At 40.7% G+C, this 26,362-nt stretch overlaps 1 protein-coding gene across 8 annotated transcripts; it reads left to right on the top strand.

Annotated features, from left to right (window-relative positions):
• Positions 1–2,578: 2,578 nt before the first annotated feature.
• Positions 2,579–10,551, top strand: LOC306905656 (transformation/transcription domain-associated protein-like). 8 transcript variants are annotated; one of them, XM_079476452.1, is made up of 18 exons: positions 2,579–2,642; positions 3,598–3,778; positions 3,995–4,044; positions 4,127–4,237; positions 4,330–4,434; positions 4,644–4,727; positions 4,831–4,887; positions 4,976–5,101; positions 5,639–5,716; positions 6,097–6,185; positions 6,316–6,412; positions 6,520–6,658; positions 7,018–7,096; positions 7,987–8,221; positions 8,313–8,643; positions 9,185–9,282; positions 9,439–9,627; positions 9,851–10,550. In XM_079476452.1, the coding sequence occupies exons 2-18, from the start codon at positions 3,679–3,681 to the stop codon at positions 9,956–9,958; spliced, it is 2,076 nt and encodes a 691-aa protein (XP_079332578.1). In that variant the 5' UTR covers positions 2,579–2,642; positions 3,598–3,678; the 3' UTR covers positions 9,959–10,550. The 8 variants fall into 8 exon arrangements, with proteins under 8 accessions (XP_079332578.1, XP_079332574.1, XP_079332571.1 ...); XM_079476448.1 differs by having other exon boundaries at positions 2,601–2,642; positions 9,433–9,627; positions 9,851–10,543; XM_079476445.1 differs by having other exon boundaries at positions 2,639–2,761; positions 9,433–9,627; positions 9,851–10,549.
• Positions 10,552–26,362: the final 15,811 nt, after the last annotated feature.

The following is a 26,362-nucleotide window of genomic DNA, read 5'->3' as shown; positions in this document are numbered from 1 at the left end:
TATGGCCTGGCTTCAGCCCCCTCTGCATTCCAGAAAATGTTGGCAACCGTACTGCAGGGAGTGCCAAATGTAGCTAATTATCTGGATGATGTCATTGTCTGGGGACGCACAAAAAGTGAACATGACCATATGCTCAAGATGGTTATTCAACGTATACATGATGCAGGTTTACAATTGAATGATTCAAAATGTCACTTCAATAAAAGCAGTTTGCGTTTTCTTGGTCATACTGTGTCTGCACAGGGTATTCACCCAGATGAAGATCATCTTAATGCAATGCTTCATGCTCCTGTTCCCAATGATGCACATCAACTCCGTTCTCTTCTTGGATTGTTGTCATGGTACAATAAATTTATTCCTAATTTCGCCACAGTTGTAGAACCATTGCGTGCTTGTATCAGACAAGGTTCTGAATTTAGATGGTCAGGGGATGCTCAGGACAGTCTTAATACTGTGAAGAAGTTATTACTTCAAAGACCTGCGTTAGCACTGTTTGACCCTAACTTGCCCACTGTTGTTTCAACGGATGCTTCAGATTATGGACTAGGTGCTGTACTCTCGCAAATTCATGAAAACAACACTGAACGTACTGTTGCATTTGCTTCAAGAACATTGTCTTCTACTGAACGTAAATATTCAACAATTGAGAAAGAGGCGTTAGCATGTGTCTGGGCTGTTGAAAAATGGAGAACCTACCTCTGGGGCCGAAAATTTACTCTACGTACAGATCATCAAGCTTTAACAGTTCTCCTCTCTTCTAAAAGCACAGATCGCACTGGAATGAGGATAGCGCGATGGGCAGAGAGACTCTTGTGCTTTAATTATGAGGTGCATTATTATCCTGGCTCTCAAAACCAGATTGCTGATTATCTTTCCCGTCTACCCTTACCTGCTTCTGAAGAGGATCTTGCTGATACTGAACCAGAGTTTGTTGCATTTTTGTCTTCTGAAAAATGCTTTACTGGTGGCCTGGGATTGACTGCTTAGTTAATGAACAGATTAAAAGATGTGAAGTTTGCTTGTCTTCTGATAAGACTACAAATGTCCGTGCTGCTCCTCTACAACCTGTGCCTTTTCCATCTGCACCATGGGAAAAAGTGGCTGTTGACATTGTTGGTCCATTTGAAACTGGGACCTGGGATTGTCGTTATATTATGACACTAATTGACTATCATAGTAAATGGCCAGAAGTAGCATTCACTGCTTCAATTACAAGTAAAAATGTAATCGACTTCTTGACATCAGTTTTCAGCAGATATGGAAATCCTCATTATATTGTTTCTGACAATGGATGTCAATTCAAGTCAGTGGAGTTTGCTGCATTTTTGAAAGCTAGAGATATCCAACATATACATACATCAGTATATCATCCTGCTGCAAATGGAGCTATTGAAAGATTTCACAGAGTATTGAAAAGTTGTATTCAAACTGCTATACTATCTGGAAAGGCCTGGAAATCAACAGTAACAGGGTTTCTCCAAACCTACCGTGCTACTCCACATGCTACTACTGGACAGTCTCCTTCAGAGTTACTTAGTGGTAGGAAAATGCGTACTCGCCTAAATGTTCTCCCTCTTCCTAATGGTTGTGTTCTCCCTCTTCCTAATGGTTGCAAGGCTACTGCTGTGAGGCAAAAAGTGGTATTGGCTCAAAAGAAGATGAAATTATACACAGATCAAAGACGAAGAGTTTGTACTCCTACGTTTAAACCTGGAGACTGGGTGCGTATACAAAGTCCAGTTCATGTTCCAAAAGGGCATCCCAGATTTTCAAACCCTTTAAAAGTTGTACGTCAGCTTGGTTCATGTACTTACCAGTTGTCAGATGCGAAAGCTTGGCATGCTTCTCATCTTTCTCCAGCTTGTGCACCGATGGAAAATGTGAGTGAGAATGAACTGGTGCCCTTGCCTCTCCAATCTGGTTCTTCATCTACTGGGTTGCCTAAAAATGAACTTGTGAACTTACCTACTCAAGTGGTTGTTCCATCTGCATCTGCTCCTGAAAGGTCTTCATCACGAGTAAAACGTCCTCCTCGTTGGTTGCATGATTATGTTACTTAGTACTAAAGACATTGACTCTTGTGTGCTAAATGAGAATTCATTGTTAAATATGCATGGATACAGAATGTGATATATATGGGTTGAACTAATTGAAGTTGTTGTATTTTGCTTCAAGTATTGGGAAAATGTTGTGTTGTGTATTTGCCAGAAGATGGCGCTGTAGTCACATGTTGTGGTCAATAAAAGGGTGCAGACTGCAGAGTAAGAACAGAAGGTGGCACCTGCAGGCAATCATGTAATGCCTAGCTTCGTTGGCTTGTTGAATAAAAGACCTTAAGGAATTAAGAAGTTTGTGTTCTTCTGCTTTTAATCATCTGGATTAAAACATAACAGTGTCCTTCCGCGCGGGTCTATATTGCTGTCTTAATACGGAAATCACCGCTTAGAACAACACTCCCGACACCCTGTCTTACTTCCAATAGAATAATATTAAAGTATACAATTAAAATAGTTATGTATATAATATTCAAATTTTCACACAACTAGCAATAGATGGGTACGGCGGATTGATTTTACACCTTGCACTCAATTTCATTCGGTCTAGCGGAAGTTCATTTAAAACTCCTTCCGGTCCCCTTGCTGGTAAATTGGTGCTGTTTTATTGGGAGTAATTTTGCAGTGTAAATGTATAATTAGCGAAAAAGTCTGATATTAGAATTTGTGCGTGATCGAAACTGAATTGGATATTTACACTAATTCGGGTAAAATGTGAAAAGGTGGAGTTCTGCGTGACTTTATTGTGACTTAATGCATGTTAGCAGGCGGCTAGTCAGTTAGCTACAGCGGGCTCTTTGTAAATGACCTGGCTTGCAGCTTGCATACTTATAAAAGCACAAACATTTTATCATTTTGATGCGTTAAAATTAGTTTTCATGTTCGCTTTTTAACTGAGGAAATTATTCAGCTTTTAATGTTGGATGTTATGTGCTCGAGCGCATCGCATCTCGTCAGTGAGCGTGACTGCAGTAGGCGTGTTGTTGCAGTTTGGCGCGCCCACCGCTTCGCCAAAACTACCGTGACCCATTAAGTTATAAACTAGACATTGTACGGCATTGGTCTGAATGACATTCTTTTTTATTTGTTGTTTTGTGCATTTGTTGTTTAGTATAAATATATTGAATTGAAAGCATTTGTCATGTAGTGTCAATGACGACGTTGTATTGGACACAAGGGCTAGGCTCCTGGGTAGAGTCTTCACATGCGTGTCGGTATCAATCACTGACATGCCTTTCATAATTCATATTTCAGAAACAAAAACGTTTCTAATGAATATTATGATTTTATTATTTGAACTGCAATGGTATCATGGTTTATATTCACGATCTATAATATTAATATGATAATTCAGCATCAGTATGTGTGTTAAATGTTCCCTCATTTGCTTTTGTATAAAACTTACATTTATGCATTTAATTAAAGCAAAACTAAAACTGTAAATATAAAGCGTTACGGATTATCAGGTCCCTGTACCATATTTAGGTTATGCACAAAGTAAAGTGTTATTTTGTTTTCCCTTTGTGTTTACTGTCTTTAAAAGATGATATGAACTTCTACTGAGATCAGCGCAGACACCAGTCTGCCCCAATTCAGCGGAATCCTGTCTATCCCGGCCTCCACCATGTCCTTGGTGCCCACCCCGAGCCCCACGGTGGTGGATCAGACCACCCTCATGAAGAAGTATTTACAGTTTGTGGCGGCGCTCACTGATAACAACACACGTAAGTGTGTTTGATTTAGTTTAAAGTCATTTTTAATATGTTTTCTCTAGTATAATCTACGCGTATTAGTACATATATAAATGCGATTGATGGTTTAATGTGTATATAACAGGCTTTTTTTCAATACACGTTTAATGGGTCATGGGTGTAAAGTAGTTGCTCATGTGCTTGTGAACACAAGATGCTCACAGTCTAATATTTTCTTTTAAACATCAGCGGATGATACCAAACTGAAAATGATGCAGGAAGTCAGTGAGAATTTTGAGGTAAGCCCTTATATCTTATACAAAGCTTGATGAAAGATGGTATCCTCACTTGTCTTAATTTCTATTATTTTACTCTCCACAGAATGTAACATCCTCACAACAGTATTCAACTTTCTTGGAGCACATCATCCCCCGTTTCCTAACATTTCTTCAGGATGGAGAAGTGCAGTTCCTTCAAGAGAAACCAACACAGGTGTGTTACTGCTGAAGTCATATTACTTTTCTTCTTTGAGGTCTTATCCATTTCAAATTAAACTCTGGTGTTTTTCTCTTTTTTTGTTATAGCAATTAAGGAAACTCGTTCTGGAGATCATCCATCGAATACCAACTAATGAACACCTGCGGCCTCACGCCAAAAATATCCTCTCTGTCATGTTCCGCTTCCTTGAGGTCAGCTTGTTTTACTTTCTTTCCTATATTTTTTTTCGCCATGAATTCTAGATGGTGACAAGTGACTTACAAATTAGATTGTACTCTTAAGACAATATTTCGTGTTGAATATAATTTTTTTTTGTGTTGTCTGTTAATCATATACTTGATTTTTTAAAGTTTATTATTGATTCTGAGACTAAACGTCACCTCTGTATTTCATCATTCAGATCGAAAGCGAAGAGAATGTGCTCATTTGTTTGCGCATTATCATTGAACTGCATAAACAGTTCCGTCCGCCGATCTCTCAAGAGGTGAGATAAAGCCCTCTGGCATTCTTTTATGCAGGAGAGCATTTGCTCTTCCGTGTTTTAAAATAGTTTAATAAAAAGCACTCAAGACTCCCATCTCTTATAGATTCATCACTTCTTGGACTTTGTGAAGCAGATTTACAAAGAGCTACCTAAAGTAGTGGTAAGCAGTTGTTGTATTCGGTCGCTTCGAAATATTTGCTTAGCTTGGGCTTCTACAATTTTTTATAATAATATTTTCTTTCTGTCAGACAAGATACTTTGAGAATCCTCAAGTTATAGCAGAGAACACCGTGCCATCCCCAGAGATGGTGGGTATGATCACCTCAGTTTTGGTAAAGACGGCGCCAGAGCGTGAGGACAGCGAGACCAGGACGGTCAGTACACACACTTTAACACATTACAGTAACCTTAATCTGTGTAGTGTTGAGAAATATGATTAGCAAAGACACAATGATGAGAGCGATGTGCTTTAGTCCAGAGATTGGTACTGTGTGTGTGCGCGCGTGGGTGGGTGTGTGTGTGTGTGTGTGTGTGCGCACGAGTGATAACTGTAAAGTACCAATGAGCTTGGGCGCTGAAAGTAAAACTGATAAGATCTGAGTGTCTGTATGCTTATATACATTGCATTAGACTGTTATTATAAGCCAATATCAGCTTTGGACCATTTGACTGCTTTCATTGAGTCTTTCAATGCAAATAACTACTTTATGTTTACAGTTTATAGACAGTAGAGGGGGCCAAGTGCCTGCTTATGAACGTTTGTACACAGGCTTTTATCAAGGCGATGTAGCAAATTTCTTGTCCTTAACTCTCAACACCAGTACAACCATTGGTCATATATGTGCTAAAAGAAAAATGCTTTTAATTGTTTTTATGTACCTAACTAGTAGGTTTTATGTCTGTTTCCTCAGCATACCATAATTCCCCGGGGATCACTGTCACTCAAAGTGTTGGCAGAGCTGCCAATCATCGTTGTGCTCATGTATCAGGTGAAGGCTTATACAAACATCCATTTAAGACTGATTTAATGCCAACCATCCTGTTCAAAAAGGACAGTGAGACATTTGGCTCCTTTCTAAAGGTTGTTTTTATAGTAACCCTTCTTGGTATTATTTGACATTTTTTGGAAAATAGCACTATGGTGGTAGTGATGAGCTAAATACAGCTTTTGATATTTCTTTGACCAGCAGGTTGATGTTTGTATACACATATAGAACCCTTAAATATCACTAGAAAACAGATACTGACTATGTGCCACACATGATTTCACTATGTTTGATGACCTTCTTAGCATAGTTCTGCTTTGTAAATTTGTATTTCTCCATTGTCATTTCACACTTATAGTTTTTCCGTCTGATGTCTTTTCTAGCTGTACAAACTGAACATTCACAACGTGGTGTCAGAGTTTGTGCCCCTTATTATGAACACCATCATGCTGCAGGTGTCCGCACAGGCTCGGTCAGTGACCCTCTGCATCTATTTGTGTGTGTGCACGTGTGATTTGTGTGGCGTGTTATATCACTATTGCACTTGCATGCGTAGATGCAGTTTAACATGTCTCAATTTCCCTTATTTATATTCACAACAGACAACACAAGCTCTTCAACAAGGAACTTTATGCAGATTTCATTGCCGCTCAGATTAAGACCTTGTCATTCCTCGCCTACATTATCCGCATCTACCAGGTAAACTAACAAAGGCATCTAGAAAACAAAAAAAAGAGCAAGCTACCTGTAAATGTGTTTAATCAACTTAATACTAATCCAGTGACTCATGTGGAAATGTGTGTCAGGACTTGGTTGGGAAGTATTCTCAGCAGATGGTGAAAGGGATGTTGCAGCTGCTGTCGAACTGCCCCCCTGAGACGGCTCACCTGCGCAAAGAGTTGCTGATCGCTGCCAAGCACATCCTAACCACGGATCTACGCAGCCGTGAGTCGCCCTTTGCAAAACACTTTGCACATTGTTGCCAGCTAAGATATGCAAAACGTCCGGTTTTGTAGATATGCCGGCATCTGCTGTTAATTATGCAGCCGAGCTTCACAGGGTGCCACTTTGATACGTAACGGCGGCATTCTCTTTGAGCATCGCCTCTCGATCAATAGCATTCGAGAGAAGAATCTGATACACTCTGCTAAATCATTAGTCCTGTGGAGAAGGTTAAATGAATCAATGAGAGTCTCACTGTTGTGACTTGGCGTTGATGTATCTCATGGTTCTTTGGGCCTTTTGCTATTGTGGTGGGCTTCAAAATCGGCAACGGCATGTGATGGTGTCTGTTTGTGTTGCAGAATTCATTCCATGCATGGACAAGCTTTTTGATGAGTCGATACTCATAGGATCTGGATACACTGCGAGAGAGACGCTAAGGTAAGAACGTAGATTAACCCCGCTCACATCTTTGAAGCTCATGCAGCTGTGAATAAACCTAGAAGATGTTGTCCACTATTAAAAACAACAGGTCCCATTATAGTGAGTTGAATTTAGAGTCATCGTAGGTTTGCTTTAGAGGCTAAAGGCTTTTCCAGAAGTAGATACTTAATTTTGGCCAGATTCCAACGCGTCATGTAGTTTTCATAGAAGCTATCCCACATTGCATTGTGTCAAGATCACTGGAAAAATTATGCATTATTTCAGGATTTTAATTAAAAGAGCTATTCAATTTTTAATGTTTACTTTGCATTGTATACTCTGTTAAAAGGTTGCTGTTCATTTAAAATGCTGCTTTTAAACACAACAAAATATGTACAGGCAACTTTACAAAGGTTTTGGACCGGAGTCATAGATGTTAGTTTTGTCATCCCTCCCTCATAATGCTCTCTGTACTGCTGGAGGCCACAATCTTTTTCCTCGCAAGTTTCTCTGCAAAAGCAAGTGGGAACTAAAAGTTGGGTTTCCATCAAGTGCAGCACATCAGAATTGATAGTTAATGGTGCGTGACTGAGCTGAGATGCCCCACTGGGCAGAGGAGATCCAGGTGTCTATCTTCATGTGCCAGGTTCTCCTGGCGCTGCCCACTGTCTGTCTCCCGGCCCCAGATGTCATATGCCTGCCAACATCTCCCGCTTTTCATCCACAGCTCAGTCGTCCGCCTTCAGCAGGCAAATTTGGCGGGACATGCGATGTGTCAAAGTCATTAGTGTCGTTGAATCTTTGACTCAACCTCAACTAAAATCTTTTTTTTTTAGTTGTTGGGGCATCTTGGATGCAAATATCTTTTGCTTTTGTCTAACACAAAGATTCTGTTGTTTACTTTGTAGGCCCCTGGCATATAGCACACTAGCAGACCTGGTCCACCACGTAAGACAGAACCTTCCGTTGACGGACCTATCCTTGGCTGTGCAACTGTTCGCAAAGAACATCGACGACGAGTCCCTGCCCAGCAGTATTCAAACCATGTCCTGTAAGCTGCTGTTAAATCTTGTGGACTGCATCCGATCCAAGAGCGAACAGGAAAACGGCAATGGCAGAGATATTCTCATGAGAATGCTGGAGGTGAGATGGGTTACGCTGTGTGTTTCTGACCATAATTGTCACACACAGTACACAAATGTAGTTAATTTATACAATTATTTGATTCCTCCAGGTCTTCGTGTTAAAATTCCACACCATTGCACGCTATCAGCTCGTGTCCATCTTCAAGAAGTGTAAGCCCCAATCAGAGATGGGTGTGGCTGACACAGGGGTGTTACCAGGAGTTCCAGCCACTCCCACTGTAGCTACGCCCGCATTGCCTCCATCCGCACCCCCGACACCAGTGACCCCAGCTCCACCTCCATCCACGGCCTTCGATAGACCTGGGGATAAAGAGGACAAACAGACTTTTCAAGTGTCCGATTGTCGCAGTCTGGTTAAGACCCTTGTATGTGGAGTGAAAACCATCACCTGGGGCATCACCTCTTGCAAAGCTCCTGGAGGTGAGACGGTTGAACCTAGAGCAGTGGTTCTCAACTGGTTAAGCCACGGGACCCATATTTTCCCATGGCCAAAAAGCAGCGGACCCACTTTTTAGGACTTGTGTTGTTTGTATAAAAAAACTAGTGATTAATTCTAAAATACAAAAAACTATTTGTGACTAATACTGATGAATGAACAGCCTGAAAGTAAGTCTATTAAATAGCAGTCCCATACTAGTTTTTCAATAAATAAGTTTGAAACGTGTACGTAGCACTGTATAATGTCTGACAAGACTGGATAGTTTTTCTGAGGTGAAAGACTTTTTATTTCATAACAAGTTAAGAAAATAACGATAGAATAATGACACTGGCATGGGACAGCGAGCACTCACTCGCTCAAGCATCTGCCAACAGGTTTCGTGCACGTCTTTCAGAATAAGTCTTTCATCAGAAAAAACGTTTAAAGTTACTTTTTGGTTGTTGATGTTTCTTAGACTGTACACTTAGACGAGGCGGTATTTCATTTTTAATGACCGCGTGTTTGCTTTTCGTTTTGTCGCAGAAGCTCAATTCATTCCCAACAAGCAACTCCAGCCTAAAGAGACCCAGATCTACATCAAACTAGTCAAATATGCCATGCAGGCCTTGGACATCTACCAGGTACAGCCATCCACTGATGTGTCATAAAGACTCACTTAGTTTGCTCAGATGGGCAGAGATCAGCGAGCAATATAGACCGCATTCAAAGTACACATGATGCTGAGAATGAAAGTTTACAGATTATCACAGAGCCAACCCCCTTTTGGCTAGGTACAGATTGCCGGCAATGGGCAGACCTACATCCGTGTGGCCAACTGTCAGACTGTACGGATGAAGGAGGAGAAGGAGGTTTTGGAGCACTTCGCTGGGGTCTTCACCATGATGAACCCTCTCACCTTTAAGGAGATCTTTCAGACCACCGTCCCATACATGGTGGAGCGGATATCTAAAAACTACGCCCTACAGGTACTGATGCTAGGGAGGGATCAGAAATCAAACGAAATCTTGAATCGCCTATTAAGACTTAATACTTTATGCTTAATGGGATCATTTAAAGCATCATTGCTCTGACGTTGATTTGTCATATCCTACAATGGGCATATGACACATGCAAAAGTTGCAAGTGTGCCTAGTGAACAAATATGTTTACAATTGTAATCGTTGTTATATTTGCTGCTTTATCCATTAGATTGTTGCAAATTCCTTCCTTGCTAATCTGACCACCTCTGCACTTTTCCGAAGAGGAGCTGCACAGACAAATGACCACATGCTCACACAGCTGGAAAACCTGCATTAACACCAAGAAGTTGGGCAGTCCAGTGTAAAACTTTGTCATGTCTCCATGGAAAGAGTCTTAGCTAAACTGTGTGTCCGGTACTTTAGTCCTAAGGTCATGCATCTCTTTTTTGGTTTGCTTAAGAACATCTTCCATCCTCTCAATGCCATCCATGGTTAGGTCTGCTGACATCCTGCATAAAATGTGACAGTGGGCACAGAGGGTTACTTATTGAAATCACTCAACTAATTGCTGCTATGTCATCTACTTTGTTAACATTCGTTATTTAATTATAAATTGTAAGTAATGTAGTCCAGTTTATTTTCAGGATTATATTTCTATACACTACACATTGTTTAAACACAAATGTGAATTTACAGAGTGTTTAACTATTCTATTGTGTAAGCCAAATTAAACTTTTAAATGTATGATTTTGTTGTCAGAATCCCATATGCCTTACACAACAATATCGGAAACGAAACTATTAATCCAGTTATTTCACCTTGTTGAGAAGGTATAAGAAGTATAAAAGACTGAGGAGGTCCCTCAGATATTTTTATTTGAGTAAAACATATAATGACAAATGTGATTAAATTCATACAATGGATATGGTACATTTCGTGCATTAATTATTTGCAATAATTTGAAATTAAGTTTGTTTATGGGCTAGTTGTCATGTCTCTTTAAATTTAAACGCCCCCCCCCCCCCTGTCTAAAGGACATCATTGACATGATTGCTTGATTTGCGTGTAAATGGTGTAAGTTCCTGTGACAAACACATCAATTTTTGTTTTCAGCCAAAGGGATCAACGCCTCCTCTGGATAGGAGCTTTCGTCACCATCATTTAGCAGAAAAACAAGCCTCTCGTTGGCGTGCAGCAGAGGGATAACGGATGTTAGACATTATCGTTAATAGTGTTGTCAATATGGATATTTCTCTTAAACAAATGCATTGATTTGCTTCAGAAGACCTTTGTTAAGACCACAGAGCCGTGTCGAGCCGTTCTTTGATCGATGGATGCACTTTTTGGAGAGAAATTGCCCCCCATTCACTCCCTTCCTACCGCTTGGAAGTAAAAGGATACATGGTTTTATAACTCCGACTGCATTTTTCTTCAAGAAGAAAGTCATATTGACTTAGGATGCCTCAAGGTTGAGTCAAACATGGGGACATTTTGATTCATGGCTGATGTATTGCTTTAAGGTTTATGATTATTGATGTCCAGTTCTGCGTGTGAACTTCCTTTTTGAACTTCAGGTTTTCTCCGAAGAGGAGCTGCAGAAGTTTCTCCAGAAGATGAGAGAATCCTCACTGATCCTGCTGGATAAAGGGTTGGATCCACTTGGATATGAAATACAGCCATAGACAGTGTATGTTTTTTGTTTTCTTGTGATTCTGTTGTCCACAATCCCATTCGGAGGTAATTGAATAAAAAATTTGTGTTTTTAAGTAACAGTGTGGTTTGGTTAATGCTACCAGACGGCTGTTTTAGATCTGTTTCTGTAAGTCGGTCTGTCAGGTTTTAAAGACAACTTGTGTTTTTCTGCATATAAAAAAAGATGTTGGTAAGATACTCTTTCATATAAAGGAGGGGTGGCCCTGCTTGTCTAAAATCTGGGTCAGTAGTTGAATGGAAATAATTGTTTACATTTGATAAATAGGTTTATAATATATGTAGGATAAAGTAACTTGTATAAAAATATTATTAGCACTATTAGTACTATGAGTATTACTCCAATTTATTGATGCCAGGCCTTTACTCTTGACAATATACAGTAACTGATGTTTGTGCTTTTTTCTCTTATGTTTTCACATCTTGATAAGGAAAGTAGTAGATAGGAAACTCTGACATGCTTTATGCACACTATAAGTTTTTTTATTGAATGACTGAATGCCGTTTGAGAGAGGGGGATGCAAATTTGCTGAATCTTTTTATAGAACTTTTCACATGCTGCTTCACAAATCCAGTGCAGAGGCAGATGATGTTTTCCACAGGTCTGGTATCTCCAGGTCAGGCCGTAGGGATCCGAGGCACCTTATTTGCGTCACACATTCGGATATGGCCCATAGCGGCTCAAGCTCCATAAAGGAAGCAACATTGTCCCAAAATCACTCTGGACGATGAAACATCTGACTTGATGTTGATGGACATCAAGGTGCTTTGCTCGGGCTCTTGTAAGCGAAGTTACGTGGAGTTCCGGGCGATGAAACATCTGACTTGATGTTGATGGACATCAAGGTGCTTTGCTCGGGCTCTTGTAAGCGAAGTTACGTGGAGTTCCGGGCGATGAAACATCTGACTTGATGTTGATGGACATCAAGGTGCTTTGCTCGGGCTCTTGTAAGCGAAGTTACGTGGAGTTCCGGGCGATGAAACATCTGACTTGATGTTGATGGACATCAAGGTGCTTTGCTCGGGCTCTTGTAAGCGAAGTTACGTGGAGTTCCGGGCGATGAAACATCTGACTTGATGTTGATAGACATCAAGGTGCTTTGCTCGGGCTCTTGTAAGCGAAGTTACGTGGAGTTCCGGGCGATGAAACATCTGACTTGATGTTGATGGACATCAAGGTGCTTTGCTCGGGCTCTTGTAAGCGAAGTTACGTGGAGTTCCGGGCGATGAAACATCTGACTTGATGTTGATGGACATCAAGGTGCTTTGCTCGGGCTCTTGTAAGCGAAGTTACGTGGAGTTCCGTGCGATGAAACATCTGACTTGATGTTGATGGACATCAAGGTGCTTTGCTCGGGCTCTTGTAAGCGAAGTTACGTGGAGTTCCGGGCGATGAAACATCTGACTTGATGTTGATAGACATCAAGGTGCTTTGCTCGGGCTCTTGTAAGCGAAGTTACGTGGAGTTCCGTGCGATGAAACATCTGACTTGATGTTGATAGACATCAAGGTGCTTTGCTCGGGCTCTTGTAAGCGAAGTTACATGGAGTTCCGGGCGATGAAACATCTGACTTGATGTTGATAGACATCAAGGTGCTTTGCTCGGGCTCTTGTAAGCGAAGTTACGTGGAGTTCCGGGCGATGAAACATCTGACTTGATGTTGATAGACATCAAGGTGCTTTGCTCGGGCTCTTGTAAGCGAAGTTACATGGAGTTCCGGGCGATGAAACATCTGACTTGATGTTGATGGACATCAAGGTGTTTTGCTCGGGCTCTTGTAAGCGAAGTTACGTGGAGTTTCGGGCGATGAAACATCTGACATGATGTTGGTGGAGCCGTGTTAAATCGTGTTCCTCCACTGCTGTCTGTCCAATCCATTAGACAGGTTCTCGGGCTCTTGCGAACTAAGGTACATCTTAAAATCCCTCCTGACGTTGAACCAGTTGATCTGATCGTGGTGGACATCACGGTGCTTCTGTATATATAGTTACGGGGTCTCGAAATCGCTCTGGGTCTCGAAATCGCTCTGGACGATGAAGCATTTGAGTTGCTGGTGGTGGACGTCAAGCTATTCTTCCATGTGGCTCCACTGCTGTCTGTCCAATCCATGGGCTCTTCAATATCACAGCCGAGGTTGGGCACAGGAGTGGGGAACGTCTGCTGCCGCTCGACCTTCGCCTCCAAGCGCATCTTTTCGGTCTCGGGCTCAGCGTAAAGCTTTGAGCGGCACAAAGACGCGCTGAACGCTCTCTTCCTCGAACCCATTTTCCATTTGAGCAAGAAAAACAAAGTACAAACAACCAGAGAAAAGCAAAACGCTGCCATCTCGTAGCTACTCTCACAACCTTCTGCGCGTCTTTCAGTGAGTGATCCGCTGATGTCATAATGGTGTTTTCAGATTCATATAGACACAACCACTGAGAGCGCGTCTTGGCATTCGAAGCGCGTGAAAACAAATCACGTGAAGCTTTCGGATGAGAATAACATTAATGTTGTTCGACAGGAACATGTTAAATGATCTTACCTTGATAAAAACGCTCCTATTACCCTCAACAGTTTGTCTAATGTCGAATTCTGGGGCCGGTTGCATAAATCTGAGACTCGGACCCCTGGCTAACTTTTCGTTAAGATCTTTGTTGTCATGGAAATCAATAAACGGTCAACTGCTGGATTCAAAAAGTGGTCTGACTTTATTTTTTTAGCAATTATTTTGTATAAATCGACAATGAAAAGAGGTCGTTTTTAAACACCAATAAAACCCACTGGAGGTCTTTAATGAAAAAGAAATGCTGGGAGATTTTTCTGCTAAATGCGTAAATGTAGCATAAAACATGTTTGTATAGTGACCACAATCTCTTTGGGTCAATAAAATTACAGGTTATTCTCGATTTCTTCATCTATTCACATGTTGTTAAAATACATTTGATTACGTGCAATATGTGCAGAAATAGCTTGAGTCAGCCTATTTAATGTGTTTTATGTGTAAATCGATTCACAAATGTTATGTTGACGACAGATCGTTTACAGCATCATTTAGTCGCGACGAAATAATTTATTATCTATTAACATATGTAACATTGGCCTAATGTTTTGGGCAGCGACACTGTCGCCAAATCTGTCGCCAAGTGAAATGTGACCAAATAACATCACGCTCGTATATTCGTGGTTGTTTTTTTAATGGATAATTACAATTAAAAGCTCTCAGATTCAGTACATTATTCATTTATAAATGTTTGTCTCTCTTTCTATACATAAAAGCAATACCTATATATATATATATATATATATATAATACCTTGTCAATTTTACAGAGCATTATATATATAGCCTATCTATATATAGGTTGTTATAAAATGCATGTTTTCATGTCAATAATTACTTTTAGTTTATATAAACCTTCCTGCTGTTTAATTATTAAAGGTGTTGTTCTGTATTTGAAAAGTTCTTTTTTTGCAATTAAACTCCTAATTTGTTGTTGTCGCTCCCGTTATAAAATAAAAGTTAAATTCGGGTGTGATGCGTTTTTCTTCCAGCAGATGGCGAGCAGGAGAAGTGATGTGACGTTGCGTGTCCCCAGTTCGGAGCGAACGACCGAGAGTCTCTTTCATGAAAAAGATGATGGATATATTTTCTCCCAAGAGTCTCAGACCCTCCAAAATCATCCTGCTGGCTCTGAGTTTCTGAGGCTTTGTTGTATTTACTACTCTGTTTCTGTAGAACAACACTATAGGCACATATCAGCATGAATATTTTCCCAAACAAACATTAAGATGCTACATTTTGCAGAACACTAAACTTACTTTGGATTGAAAAACACATTGATTGGTACCCCTAGAAAATCTTATGAGTAAAAAATCTCTCAAGTATATTCCCGTTTATATTTACATTTTCTTAGCACACCAAGGTGACTAGAAACAATGTTGTCCAGTCGTGACTTCTTGTTGCACAAGAGAATAAATATGAAGTCACACAAAACCCAAATTCTCTTTATTCATCACAGTTCTGATGCGCAGCAAAACATTATTGAGCTACACAAATGATCTTTAAGGAAATGGTTAAAACAATAATTATCAAGAAGTTTTAATCAACTGAAAATATTGCAAAGAAACAGGATGTGTGTCTGTATTGTCTTTGTACGCAATTACTACTATTAGTTTGTCGTCTGATGTAACTGACTGTTGTTTACCTCAAAGGGATTGTTCACCCAAAAATGAAAATTTTGTCATGGTTTACCCGCCCTCAAATTGTTCCAAACCTGTATAAATTCTGCTCAACACAAAGGAAGATATTTGGAAGAATGTTGGTAACCAAACAGATCTCATCCGCCATTTACTGCCACAGTAGGGAAAATAAATACTGTGGAAGTCAGTGGGGGAAGAGATCTATAGGTTGATTTGGTTACATGGAAAAGATGACAACATTACAATTTTTGGGTGAACTGTCACTTTAAGTCAACATCCAGTCATAGTTATTTCCAAATGTACATCCAGTAACATGTATTTAAGGAACATATTGTTTATTATGAGTAAATGATTATATATAATTATTAGTGTTAGGTAAGATTTCATTTTCTCTGTCAGAATTAAGAACGCTGGATGGTTTTGTTACATTTTTATTTGTTTGAATTATTTACATAAATAAAAATGGCAGAATCTGTACGAATCAGACCTGGTTGAGTCCGGTGGTCCGGGACACTGAAGAGACACGGGCAGCCCGCAGAAAGAGTTCACACAAAAAAGTAGCATGTATCCTTACCAAGAACGTTATAATTCAAAAGTACAAGAAATTGTCAAACTTTGGAATGCAACAGAAATATACCTAAAGCACAGAACCAACAGAATGGGTGAAACCTACAAAAGCTGGTCCCATTTTACTGATTCAAAAACTGTAGTGGAAATCTGTGTTATTGTACTGAAAATATTAAAATCACAGTGCTAAAGATGCTTCATTTTTAATATGCAAAATATACTTTCTTGTTTATTAGTTTATTTTTAATTGGATTTTAAGGTGTAATAATGAAGTATTGGAGCAATATATCTATCAATGCTATATTTAATTTATAATTTAAAAATAAGGGTAATTTTGTGGTGTTTCTTAGCTGCCTGCTCAGTCCCTCTGGCACAGGATGGCAGTCCTGGGACGAGCACAACCCCAGCCAGACCACTGCTGCGCCAGACACCTGGATCACTGCTCAAACAAGCATGAGAGTTCAGAGCAGTGCTCCAATTGAAGGGGGGCTGGGGGATCCGGGATTCCCCATAAGGCATTAGGGAGCCCCCATAAGGAGTCTAAAAGACTTATTTCAGTAAAAATGATATGGTGGTCAAATCTGATTAAATTCATGCAATGGATATGGAATATTTTAGTGAATTAATTATTTACAATAATTTATATTAAGTTTGTTTATGGGCTAGTTGTCATGTATATGAATTTTAAATGCCCTGCCCCACGTCTAAAGAACATCATTGACATGGCTGCTTGATTGGCTGATAGTAGGATATTTATCAACTCCATGTCGGTGCTTTTGTATTCTTTGCGCAAATTATTATTAGGCCCAATTATTAGGATTCAGTCTTGAAATAGCTATGATTTACATATGCTTGCTGCACACTGGTTGATTAAGTTTATCTAATGCATCTAATGTTAGCAGAGTAATTCACACGGACAACCAGGAATACTGTTTCACATTCACCAGCCTCTTTCTGACTGGCGCGCTTTTATTTATACATAATCAGGTGCATTCATTTAGTCACTAATCAGTCATTGATTGGGTCACATGACATACACCCCGCAATGTGACTGCCAGGTTCAAAAACATAAATAAAGATTAAACAAATCAAATATAAATGAGAGCACAATACTAATAAATCTCAACACCCCCACTTGCTCTCACATTTCTATTTCTCCATTTCAACATAAGTACAAAATTCATACACCAAACATAAATGAGTTAAATTTCATTAACTTCAGCTTTGTTGCTGGCTTTGTTAGTACATCTGCAACCATATCATCAGTTGGACAGTATTCCAGACTAATCCTGCCCTGCTTTATCACAGATCTCACAAAATGATATTTAATGTCCACATGTTTACACCTCTGTCGATACACAGGATTTTTAGCTAAAGCTATGGCACCCTGATTGTCTTCATACACTCTGGTTTCATATTTCAAACCATCGATGTTTTCTAACAATTGCTGTAGGAATAAACACTCCTGTACAGTCGCGGCTAATGCCATATACTCAGCCTCACAAGTCGACAGTGCAACAGTAGGCTGTCTTTTGGTCTTCCATGAGACCAATGGACCGTTTTTGTTTAGGCTAATGCAGTAACCCGTAGTACTCCGTCTATCAGTTACATCAGCTGCCCAATTCGCATCGCTATATGCATGCATCAAGTTCTCATTTTCACCTTTTCTGTAACACAGTTCTTTGTCTTGTGTCCCTTTTAAATATCTCAAAACATGCTTGACAGTATTCCACTGCTCTGTGGTTGGCCTAGTAAAATACTGTGACAGTTTACTTACAACAAAACTTAGGTCTGGTCTTGTACATGTTGCCAGGTAGATTAAGCTACCTACTACTTCCCTGTACCTTCTTACATCATGCATTTCCTCAGCATCATCAGCGTAGTTTAGTTTCTGCTCACAGGGAGTAGGTCTGGACTTACAATTTTGCATGTCAAATCTCTCAAGTATCTTCTCAATATACTTATGTTGTGACATTTTAACACAATCAAAATCCTGCTCATAATCAATACCAAGAAAATGTGTTAATTTTCCTAAGTCCTTCATTCTAAATTTTGCACTGAGCACCTCTTTTACATGATTAAGCACATCCATATTGTTGGCTGCAATAATCAAGTCATCAACCCATATGATTATGAAAACTTTCTCAGTTTCTGTAACCTTTGTGTAAACACAATGATCTGCTGGATTCTGAACAAACTTGATTTCACATAAATAATCATGCAACATTTGGTTCCAGTTCCTGCCCGACTGTTTCAGTCCATACAGTGATTTTTCCAGCTTATACACCAGCTTTGAATTCACTTAAGATTTTACCTCGTAACCCTCTGGCTGTTTCATATAAATGTCACACTCTATTGGCGCATGCAAGTATGCCGTCTTTACATCCATCTGATGCACAATCAAGTCTTCTTGTACAGCTTTCTGTATCAACACTCTGACACTTGTCATACTGGCAGTTGGAGAAAAAGTCTCATCATAGTTCACGCCTTTCTCTTGGCTATAACCTTTAGCAACATATCGTGCTTTGTGCTTGTCCGTTCCATCACTATTCCTCTTGATTGCATAGACCCATTTACCCCCCACTAATTCTTTCCCTTCAGGTAGACTGGTCAGGGTAAAAGTTACACTTTCCTTTAATGACTTCATCTCATCATCCATAGCCTTAACCCATTCATCTGCATTCACTGATGTTACAGCTTCTCTGTATGTTTGGGGTACATTGCATACAAGTCTGTAACAATAATCAATGTCAGCTCTGTCACCTTCAAAACCACAAACATAATCACTTAAATAACCTGGCCTTTTTCTCTCTCTGGCAGGATTTCTCCTTTCTTCAGGTTCATCTTTTTGCGTTTGGTTTTCGCACACTTCTGGCTCTGTGACCTGTTCCTGAGAACTTTGCAGATTAACTTTGGGACCTTTTTCTGATTCTCTACGCTTATTCTCAACCCCAAAACCATCATCATCATCAATCGGTATCCTGTCTACCTCAGCACTCATTCCAGGAACAAACTCAACTAGTCTGCGTTTCTGTATTTTCCTGGTATCAGGATAGTAGATCATGTATGCTGGACTATTCTTGTCATATCCAACAAAAATGCCTCTCTCACACCTTGAGTCCAGCTTCCCTTTGTCATGCTGATAAGCATAACATGAACTACCAAACTTCTGCATCCTAGAAATGTTTGGTTGTCTGCCTGTTAACATGAAGTAAGCTGTCTGTTTAGTGCGTTTATTAAAACATCTGTTTCTCACTACAGCGGCTGTCTGAACTGCATATGTCCACAACGTTTTAGGTAACCCACTTTCAATTAACATGCACCTAGCCATGTCGAATAAGGTTCTCCAATTTCGTTCAGCAGTGCCATTTTGGTGTGGCGAGTACGGTGCAGATGTCTCATGTCTAATACCCCTTCTACTCAGTAATGCCTGATACTCCTTTCCTGTGAACTCTGTCCCATTGTCAGACCTGATGCATTTCACACTACCATATGGAGATATATCTGCAAGGAATTTTTCTGTGGCAGTTGTTGTGTCACTCTTGTTTTTCAAAAAATAAACAAAAATAGCACTAGAATAGTCATCTGTGAAAGATAAAGCATATTTATGGCCGTCCTTGGACATTGGGTCTATCGGCCCTGCTAGATCAGTGTGCACCATTTCTAGTGCTGCTTTGGCTCTCGCATCTGGCTCTCTGTTTCTAGTCTCAGTAAACTTCCCTTGTGTGCAAATCTCACAACGTGGGGTAGGTTGGTCCGCTTTATTCTTAATCTTCATGCCATCAACAACATTCTCAAGCTTTATTACATCCCTATAGTTGCAATGACCCAATATTTCATGCCATGTCTGCAAGTCACAACATTTATTACATTGGTCATCACATTCATTGTCTATTGCGTGCAAATAGTACAGTTCGTTGTGCACGTATATGGGGAATTCAGTACCTTCTTTATGTAGCAGAACGTTCTTCCCTTCTCTGAAGATTACTGTCGCTCCGTTCGAGGTTGCTGCCTTCACAGAGAAGATGTCTTGTGGATATGTTGGGATGTACAGCGCGTTTCTAAGTGTTGTTTTGCACCGGCGTCCTCTGCTGTCCACCAACCATACTGCAGCGTCTCCTCTTTGCTTTGCGACTCCGTTGCACCTCGTGCCATCGGCTAATTCCACGCAGTGTGTATCAGCCTGGAAACTGCTGTCAAACCTCTGGAACTTTGCGATGTCTGTGATGATGTGTGAAGTTGCACCTGCGTCCACCATTAGGCCTTTTCTCTTTTCCTCACGCCTCCACATCTCAGCGTCGCTTGCCCGGAAAACATACTCCTTATCTCCTGGCCCCTCGGATACTTTCCTCGCGTTATCCCGCTGCTTTCTCCGCCTGCAGGTTGCATCGCGGTGAGTGGTACTTTTGCAGTGATTGCACCACTGTTTACGCTGGCATGTTCTTGCTTTATGGCCTTTTATGCCACATCTGTAACACACAATGTCAGCACTTGCAGCACCACAGTCAGCTAAAGTGAATTTTGTTCCAGTCTGTGCTCTTGCTTTCATTACGTTGTCTCCGGAATCAGCTGTCCTCATATTTTCAATGTCCTCATAACTTCGAAGCTTTGTCTTAAATTCGGCAAAAGTCATTTTAACATCACTCTGAGTAACATGGATAGTAAACGGCTTAAATGTCTCTGGAAGTCCTTTCAAAACCATTGCTGTCAAAAGTTCATCACTCAGATCCTCACCTGCACTTCTCAAAGCAGTGATTGTAGTCTCAGCTCTGATGACATAATCCGTAACACTCTCACTTGGCGATTTTTGCAGTGAAGTTAGCTCTGTGTACAAACTTATTACTCTGGGCTTCCCCTTTCCAGCATAATATCCACGCAAAATCCCCAGCGCCGCACGTCCGTCATCAGCTGCTTCCAGGGCTGGACTGGGATAAAAAAAGGGCCCTGGCATTTTTGCTCAGACCAGCCCTCCACAATCGGTCGGACACCACCAGTACACCATCCTTGCGGTCCCTGTAGATATGCAGATCTACTTTTCCATTCCCAAAAACCCCTACAAAGCTGAGAACTAAGTGCCATGGACCAGTGTACTCACTCTCTCTTGACTGACTCCGTGGTGACCAAAGGTGGCAGTGGAGTAGGGCCTACACAAAGTGAGGGCAGCCTGAGAGAGAGAGACAGAGACAGAGAGACAGAGACAGAGACAGAGACAGAGACAGAGACAGAGACAGAGACAGAGACAGAGACAGAGAGAGAGAGAGAGAGAGAGAGAGAGAGAGAGAGAGAGAGAGAGAGAGAGAGAGAGAGAGAGAGAGAGAGAGAGAATAAGGAGTCACATTTTCAGTCTACAATATTATGAATATTTTTATAATAATATCAAGAATCTCAACTCACCTTACAATAACAGCAGTTTCCTCAGTAGCTTGCTCTTCTCTGCAACTCTGTCAATTACAATGTGCTCCATGTTATAAAAGCTAGTTAACATTAGAATAATCAGCCGAAGTTGCAATTGAATAAGTTAACTCTGCTAACCTAGCTACAAAAACAATGCAAAATAGCTTATCATGTGTTATTTGACTTTAGCTGACTGAGTGCCGAGTGCAGTAGGTGACAATCTGACAGACATTATAATAGCGACAACGATTATGTTGTCTTACTATAATATTCATTAATTTAGGTAAACCATCATCTTCGTCGTGGCCCAACCAGGCCCACACACTGTGATGTCACCGTCCGGAGCAGAAGGTGGCAGTAATGCACCAAAAAGCTGTTTACCGTAAAACACGAAGAAGTCACCGGCCGGTCCCTGTATGGTGGTGACGTCACTTACTGGACCAGGATCGGTGATCCTTAGCAGTTGTGTTTCCGATATGAGCTTGTTCTTCAGAAATGTTTGGTAATATGTAACGTGGTACACGTAATAAGCTTGTGTGGACGCTACCGCACTACTTGATCAACAAAAGAGCTTCGCTACTGAAAAGCTATTTGATTCAGAAAACAGCTACGTTACCACCACGCTACTGAAAAATGTAGTTAAGCTAGTAGCGTCACTGCTTGTAGCGACGCTACTGCCCAACACTGCTTACCGTTTCAAGTACACTCTCCTACTCACTCTGTCTCTCCTTGACTTCACTATCAGACACCTACTCCTCTGCCTGGGTGCCGCCATGGCTTGTCACCTCTCCTCCATGTGCTATGTTCACCTGTTTTAGCAAAATTTCGTCAGGTAAGCTACTATAGGCTTGGAAACTGAAGCTACAGCACTCAACATGTCGGTTATTTTTGCACATGTTGAGGCATCAACCTCTAGAATTTTTATTTGTTTGGCCCGCAACTGCTCCGCACCCCCGTTGCCCTTGCGCTTTTGTTTCTCCATCCTAAATCCACAGATTTCTGGCTCTGACCCACTGACTGCATTTGACACAGGAAACCGAGGGGGAGGGGTGGAGCCCTAACCCTAAGAGATGATTGGGCCAGCCCAGTGTCAGTATGGATAATGAACCAATGGGCCGCTGTCCCTGCTTTATGGGCCGGTCGTTGGCAAATATTTTTTTTTTATATCAACCGGCCCCCAAGTGCGTCGGCCCACCGGGCATTTGCCCGGTATGCCAGATTACCAGTCCAGCCCTGGCTGCTTCTCTCATGACCAACGACAGACTCTTGTCATCCAGAAACTGTATCAGCTCTGCATAGGCTTCGGCATTTTTCGCCTCGTCTTCCTCATCTTCTTCAGAAGGCTCATTTAAAATAGTCTCTTTCAGTCCTTGCAAGCAAAGGTGGCCCAAAAATTTCGTCTCCCATAACTCATAATTTTTCTCATCTCCGTCAAAGACCAGTCTCGACCAGCGACTCGTTGATTCCGCTGCCTTTGTCTTTCTGCTCATGTTACAGGTTACTCTCAAACTTGCACTCAGGTACACACAGTTTTCTTTGCGACTTTTACCCGACGGCTTAAATCACATCCTCTGGGCCCATAACCTGTTAGCAGAGTAATTCACACGGACAACCAGGAATACTGTTTCACATTCACCAGCCTCTTTCTGACTGGCGCGCTTTTATTTATACATAATCAGGTGCATTCATTTAGTCACTAATCAGTCATTGATTGGGTCACATGACATACACCCCGCAATGTGACTGCCAGGTTCAAAAACATAAATAAAGATTAAACAAATCAAATATAAATGAGAGCACAATACGAATAAATCTCAACATCTGTCAGAACCCGGCCTAGAACTCAGGTCTCTGGTGTAATCGCTAGGCGGTAATACAACTGAGCCACCAGCAAGCGGGGGTAGATTCCAATAGAAACACCGGATACTTGGTCTCAATAAGATTTAATAAATGAAAGATGACAAAACTCCAACAAAGGTTCTTCTCCACATGAGGTAATAAAAGGAAAACAAAACCTCCACGAGGGGAGAAAAAACAAAAGACAGATGCAAAGCACTTCTTTAAATAACTTAAACAAAAAGTAATCTTACAATTTGTCGCTTCTCAAACAATCCTTAAACTCAAAGCACCAGGCAGACATCTCATACAAAGACCAAGCAACAAAGCAAAGACAGAACTTAAATACACAAGGGGAAACAAGGTGCAGGTGAAGATAATTACACAAACGAGTGACCACAGGTGAGTGACATGATCTCTAGTGGCAGAACTAAGGAAACAGCAGTCCCAAATGCTGACAGCAACAGAGGGCGGATACGATGCAAGTATGTTTATCTGCGTAGTAGAAATGTTATTAATGTAAGTTATTCCATTTTTTGACATCAAGCTCCTATGACACCACGTCTGTCTATAACGGACATTATAGAGATATTTCTTCTCGTACCTGTGCAAGGAGGGGAAGTACAGGTGAACTTTGAAGCACATAATGCTGAGGCTCCCAAAAACCTACCTACCGGTTGCAAAAAATAATCTGTAAATAGGGCTTGTAATAAATACTGTATAGATATCAATTCTGCTGTGTGTATAAAATGAAAATAAATTGAAAATTTTGCCCAAATCATATGACTGAACATAACATAATTTCTTCTTATCAATTTTTACAGTCACAGCCCATATCACTTTACACCAAATATATAGACCAAAGGTAGGCGAAATCACTGAGTGAAATATGTTCAGAGGGCCCTTGAAAAGATGATTCACATTGTCTGGGAGAGAAATATAATGAATAGTGAGATCATTTGTACAGCGTGTGTTTTTGTATTGTGTATGTATAATGTAGTTAATACAGACACTAATACAGTGATAGTACAAAAAAGATGTAATCAATGAGATATTAATCTATGGTGCATAATCTTCAAGAGTAGACTATCCTATTAAACCAATCTTTGACATGTAATATGACTACAGGACTCCATCTCATCATCTGATACAATTGATTCAGTAAATTTGGAAAAAGAAAAACACAGACTTGGATGTAGTATCTGCATTGGCATGCATAAATGCATTGATATTAAATTTTACAGCTAAACGTATTCACGGTTTCTTATTTTTAAAAACTACAGTGTACACTTCATAATAGATCTATTTCACAGGGTGGCGTACAAAGCGGAAGTTAAAAGGGTTAAAAACACTTATCCAGTCAATGCTCTAGCTCCATTCACTTAACAGAACAGTTGTGGAGATTAGAAGAAGTAAGGCATGTAGTGCTTCCTTTATGCGGATTTGTTTAACATAAATCAGACCTTGAAAATAAATAAATCACTCAAAAAACAATGTTTTTGTAATGTTTGTTTTCCCCAATTTTACATCTCCCATGAACAAATCGGACAATTTTGCTTTTGGTAAATAAAATGAATGGCTTTGAGAAAACAAGCTGAATGAATGACTATGGCAGCAGTGTGGCAGGAAATTTTATTATGTGGTCATTTGGCAGCCCATAGTGGCAAGTCTTTTGACTACTGTCCGTTGAGCCTGTCCTCTTATTATCACTTCCTTAAGTAGCCTTGCAGGAGAATTGGAAACAAAGCCCCTGCAGCCCACTTCCACCTGGAACACTTTCGCTGTCCATAACAGCTCTTCAGCCTCCGCTGCTATGTTGGCAGATTCTTTCTTTCAAATGCTTCGTTAATGCCCTCTTCCCAAGGTACAGTCATCTCAACTATATGGACTGTTCTGCCGGAGCTGGACCACAGAACCATGTCTGGCCGCAGGTTGGTCGCTGCGATTTCCAAGGGGAAAGTAAGTCTGTGGTTTAAATCACCTTGCATTTCCCAATCCCTGGCTCTACTCAGCAGACCCGAATCTGGGTTTAAGGGCTTGGCCCGCCTTTTTTGCCCCTCCCGAATAAAGGGTTGCCTTTTTAGCAAGTTGTTGGGTGTTTTGGGGGATGCATTTGCTCCCACTCTTTAGTTCTCTACTGCTGCAACCAAGCACGTTAGTACTTGGTTGTGGCGGCATGTGTATCTCCCCTTCTTACAACCCACAAGAATATGATTAAGGTTTGCCGAAGCTGCACATAGGTGAGAGGCTGGATCATGTCCACACCAAACATGCAGATTTGTTGGTGAGGGCAGCACATCATATGTAGCTCTTATGATAAAACTTAGCTTGTTTGTTCCCATACGCCACAGATCACTCCAAATGATTTTGTTGTTCAATGCCTTCCCACCTCATCCAATGTCCTTGCTGGGCTTGAGAGACCGCTGTGGAGCATCTACTTGCTTCCTCTTGACGCTGAACCTCCTCCACTACCAGGTGATGTTTTTCCTTTGGTGTCGCTATTCGCCATGTGGGTGTGGTTCAAACCAAGTCCCCCTCTGCCATGTTGAACTTGTCCCACCATGTCCTTATGTCTGAGGGCTGCCTTTGCATCTCCTACAGCTGTTGTTGGGTTCCATTTCCTACCTGTCGCTACTGTTGGAGCAGCATCTCTTACACAGGGAGCACAGGATTATATGAGCGTCATCTCAACCTTGTTTTGGTGCATTCACATTCTGTTTTTGTTGAATGTAATTGTTTTGGTGCATTTACATTTACATTCCCATATTGTGTTTTTTTTTAGTGTGTCTCACCACACGCACCAAACTCCACCTGCTGTCACTTTATCAACTGCACCACTTTGAGAATAAATTCACATAGAACTATATAAAAAGTACTTAAACAGAGGAGCAATAATCAAAGTAAAATTAATTTTAATGCAAAATATGACCTAAATGTAAGTCTGTGTCAGTACAATTAGCAAAAACATGAAATATAGTTACATGAAATATAGTTACAGTAAACTGCTATGTTCCGCTGCTATACATGTCAGTGTCCAACTACACTTATCTTT

Source organism: Barbatula barbatula, assembly GCF_947034865.1.
Source record: "Barbatula barbatula genome assembly, chromosome: 16".
In the NCBI taxonomy this organism is placed as follows: Eukaryota; Metazoa; Chordata; class Actinopteri; order Cypriniformes; family Nemacheilidae; genus Barbatula; species Barbatula barbatula.
This window is presented reverse-complemented; position numbering and strand designations above follow the sequence as displayed.